Below are 4,772 nucleotides of genomic sequence, written 5' to 3'. Positions count from 1 at the left end.
ATGGATCTGCGGACAATCCTTTATCACCTGCTGCTTTTCTGCTTTGATCCATCTACAGCCACAAGCCTCATAACAGGTAAGACGCACTCACACACAAAAATGCTGCAAAGATACGTCTGCTTGATTTAAGTGTGGATCTATTTTTGCTTCCTCATGTGCTGAATATCTGATTGTGTGCTGAACTTTGGGCTCCTGAAGCAGATATATTTGAAGCCAGAGGTAAGCACTGTACTTCTACTGAAACTGAAACACTATAAAGACGAATAACTAAGTGTATTTTTGTAGTTTTCCTATATTTACTATTACAAAGTAATTTATTTGTCAGTTTATATCCAGCATGAACAATGTTGTGTGTGTGTGTGTGTGTGTGTGTGTGTTATAGGCCAGCGCGTGTGCAAGGCAGGAAAAGGGAAGCCATGCTATAAGCTGGCCTACTTCTCCGAGCTCCGCCGTAAGCTGAACTTCGTGGAGGCAGAACGCGCCTGCAGACGGGATGGGGGGCAGCTCCTGAGCGTGGAGTCTGAGTCCGAGCAGAAGATCATAGAGCAGCTCATCACAGAGCTCCGCCCAACTGATGGAGACTTCTGGATAGGTCTCCGCCGAAACCATGGAGGCGAGGATAGCAACTTGGACTGCTCTTCCCAGTATTACTGGCTGGATGGTAGCAAGTCCACATTTAGGTCGGAACAGAGTCAGTTTGTGAAAAGTTCATTTTAAAGCAGAGATGTAAAAAAAAAAAAAAACTCCACCAGATGAGAAAACATAGACTGTATAAAAGATGGATGTAGCTTGTAGAGATTTTAGCTGAATTCTTTTTAACGGCATGTAGGGGTTGAACCATCTTATTAATACTTGCATAGAAATCTATGAGTAAACAGCCTCTAGCTGACTTTGTGTCCTCAGAAAATACTTCATGCATGACTAAATCGGCAGTTTTGGATAGTGTTAAATAAAACATGAAGTTACGACAAACGTGAAGCTATGTTCGTTTTTTGCGTCATTAGAGAATAAGTGTGTGTACCTCCCCTGCACATTTGAATTTAAATGACCAAAAATTGTGGTGGTGCAAACACTCATGGCTTCTTAACACGACTTCACTAATCAGCTGATTGAGTGGCTGCGTCCATCTCTTTATAGTCTGTGTGAGAAGACAGGTTTTTCTCATTTGTCTGATCTGCTCAAAGACTTAAATGTGTTAGTGTCAATGCTACCTTTTGTTATTTCAGACCTACTTATGTTTTTCATTTTTGTGTTAAACTTGTTGAGTTTACCTGTAATGAAATGTGCTATATAAATATAATTGGCCTTGCCGTTGTCAAAACCAGCTTGGTAGAAAAAGAAGAGGAAAAAAAAACAGGACAAAAAATCTTTATTTCAAGGATTCACGTGAAAAAGGTTAAATGCTCCCTTTTTTGCAGTACAACTGATATTGTTTTAGGTCTGTAGTGTAGTACAGCACAAAATCTTGCAATTAAGTTTTGCTGTAACATATTCAACAATTATTTTTAACTTGAAACCTTTTGATGCCAGCTTTAAATAGTGTACAGCTTAATAAGCAAAACACTAAAATATCTTTTATTTCTTTCCTTCATTGCGACTAAAAAAAATGATTAATTAGTTAAAGCATCCATTACTCAGTCTTTAAAAAAGTCAGACTTCAAACACTTTGTCGCTTTATCACATTGTCACGTTTTATTTCATTTTTGTTCGTTATAATACTCCTATGTGCTCATATCTGGTGTTAAACAATCAGCAGCGGATCAGCAGAGCTCGACGAGGTCGAAGGGACACTAGTTACCTCTCACGTTACTTTACAATACCTTGAAAAGTCATTATAGATTTTTTTTCTCCAGTGATGCCAAAAATATGGTTGCTTTGTGTGCGTCTGTATAGGAACTGGCACTGGGATGAGCCATCGTGTGGTTATGAGGTGTGCGTTGTAATGTATCACCAACCGTCCGCTCCTCCTGGTATAGGGGGGCTCTACATGTTCCAGTGGAACGATGACAATTGTGAAACCAAGAACAACTTCATCTGCAAATACACTGCAGGTATTACTCAGAGGTCATTTAATTTTTGTTTGACTTGAAATTGTTGTTACTGCTGAATTAATTTTTTTTTCTTTCCAGAGGAGTCACTGGATCCTTCTCCTTCACCTAACTCCACTCAAACAGGTAAAAAAAATATTTATATTAGCTTTTAGGCTGATGTTGACATTTTGAATGTTTAGAGACTGATAGCTTTCATTACAGATGTCTTCCCTTCACCCGTGGTGCCGTGGAATCCAAATGATCACAACCACAACCAAACAGGTCACGATGATAAACATTTCAATCATTTGTGAAAAAATCAGACAGATTTCGACCTACACGACAATTACTAAATCTGTATCTTTGTTGTCTGTCTTTTATTTAGTTCTGAATTTGGTTTACATCATCATTCCCACCATCCCCCTCATACTGCTGCTGCTGACAGTGACAGGCGTCTGCTGCTTCAAGCTGATTGTCCGACGGTGAGGATCCAAAATAAAGGCAAATACTAAATGCAAGAATACTAAAGACAGCAATGTCATGCGGTTATGGTGACATACACACACAGTGGGCATGAATCTCATGGTAACTGGGAGCAAAAGGTGGAATTTATTTGGGATTTTCTCTAAATCCACACAGGGCCAGAATTATTCATACATCCCCACTAGTATTTGACCTTTCCAAAGTTCCAACCTCAACCATATTGAAGTCTACCAAAAGCATCTGGTTGCAGTGTAACTTGCTAAGGGAAATTTAACCATTTGAGGAGATTAATGTTTCCCAATTCAGTTTTCAGTATATTTGAGATCATTGGCCTGTTGGGTCACCCAACTGTGTCCATGTTTCAGTTCATGGCAGGTTTGATCCTTCAAGCTTTCTGGGTTCTTCCAAAAAATCCTAAACAAATTTACTCTCATCTGGGTTTAAAAAAATCTGAGTTTCTACTGGACCTTGGCAAAGTGGTGGCACATCAGAATAATTTGTATTTGTGTACACTTGTTTGAACTGATGATCTTGAAATCTGCTCCAAGCAACCTTCCCAACATCCTTCTCAGATATTCACTGAGTTCATAGGACATTCTTATTATTCTAAGTATTGGTCAATCCAATGAGTGCTGTTAAATAAATCCTTTATATGCTGGCAAAGGAAACTACCAGTTTTAATCAGTTCTGATCATTAACAAAATGGTAAATGGTCTGTAGTTGTATAGCGCTTTACTAGTCCCAAAGGACCCCAAAGCGCTTTACACATTCAGTCATCCACCCATTTACACACACATTCACACACTGGTGATGGCAAGTTAACAGACACTGTAGTGCTTCAGCAACTTCAGCACAACTTATTAAAAGATTTAAATGAGTGTATGTATATATTTGAGCCTGTGTGGATTAGAGAAAATCCTAAATAAATTTAAACTTGTGCACCCAATTATTGTTCTTTAACGTTATTAAAGATTTATGCAGTACAATCATATTTACTCTGGAAAACAACTGTTTAAAGAAATCATTAAAAGCGCAAAATGACTGTGATATTCATGCCCATGATGACTGCATCTAAACGTCTAACCACAATTGCATTGCTACTTTCCCTATTTCTACCTCTAATGGTAAAAAAAAAAAGGGGTTTCCTCTTTATAGCATTATTTGAGCTCTTCTTCCAATTACATGCTCACTTTTCTTCCCTATCAGTAGCACTTAGTCCGCTATAGATTGACAAATCCGAAATGGTTTAAAAATGTAATGTTTTTTTAATTAAAATGTCTGAGAGATTTCTAAACACAGCTGAGATGTGCAGTTTTTCATAGACATGACTCATACTGAAGTACACTGAGGAGGAGTATTTTCAATGTTGATTAATACACAATATTAATTTATGGCAGCATTCACAATGATGTATGTGGGGTGTGCTCATAACACACAGTAACAATCCATAATGGTGGAGATAGATGGATGGATAGAGTCATGTTGTTTTCTGTATGCGTGAATGTTTTAAGGTGTCTTGTTTGGTGTCTTCTCTCTCTGTGTGACAGGAGGAGGAAACAGCAGAAATCCGAAGTATGTCAAACAGACCCAGGACTGTGCCCAAGCCCAACTTCAACTGATGTCTACAACGTCATTCGTTCCCAGAAGGATGACGACCTCGTGTCAGCTCGCCCGCAGACCAAGAACACCTCCTTTTTATGCCCCTCCCCTGACACACCAACTGGTGACTACGATAATCTGGGGGGCCGGGACACAGAGAGCGGCTTTGTGACACTTGCAAGCACAGAGAGCTGTTTCCTAAACTTTGACCTCAACGACCTCAGCCTCGGGCGCCGTGGCACTCATGACTTCTGCGACACCAGCTTGGGCCGCTCAGGGAAGAGGGACGTGAGTGGCAGCAGTTTGGGTCGCACGGGTCACAGAGAGTTCTACGACAAGAGTCTGGGTCGTCGTACAACGAAGAGCGAGCATTTCGGCAGCAGCCTATACAGGGACCACGGACTGTATGATGGCAGCACCACAGCGGGGAGTGACCTCTATGATCCCAAACTAAGACCTGGAGGTCACACACGAAAAGCTGACCTGTATCAGACATACTTCACCAATGGAAAGGAAGACACTTACCGAACCAGCCTCGGAACCTACGGAAACCGAAAGTCCTACAACGCAAATGTGGATTGCTACAGAAATGGGCTGAATTTGGACGGTGGAAGAAGATACTTCAACGAGCATGAATGGATCAACAGGGAAAATTACTGA

The 4,772-nt window shown here is 40.3% G+C and overlaps 1 protein-coding gene across 1 annotated transcript; it reads left to right on the top strand.

Moving 5' to 3' along the window:
• Window positions 1–4,772, top strand: layna (layilin a). Its single transcript, XM_085363741.1, has 8 exons — window positions 1–76; window positions 199–219; window positions 383–680; window positions 1,894–2,051; window positions 2,130–2,174; window positions 2,253–2,312; window positions 2,416–2,512; window positions 4,061–4,772. The coding sequence occupies exons 1-8, from the start codon at window positions 1–3 to the stop codon at window positions 4,770–4,772; spliced, it is 1,467 nt and encodes a 488-aa protein (XP_085219867.1).

Source organism: Diplotaxodon limnothrissa, linkage group LG10 (genome assembly GCF_057381915.1).
Source record: "Diplotaxodon limnothrissa isolate DT_005_m linkage group LG10, D_limnothrissa_male_GT1.1, whole genome shotgun sequence".
In the NCBI taxonomy this organism is placed as follows: Eukaryota; Metazoa; Chordata; class Actinopteri; order Cichliformes; family Cichlidae; genus Diplotaxodon; species Diplotaxodon limnothrissa.
The sequence above is the reverse complement of the archived record's forward strand: the minus strand, read 5'-3'. Positions and strand labels throughout refer to the sequence as shown.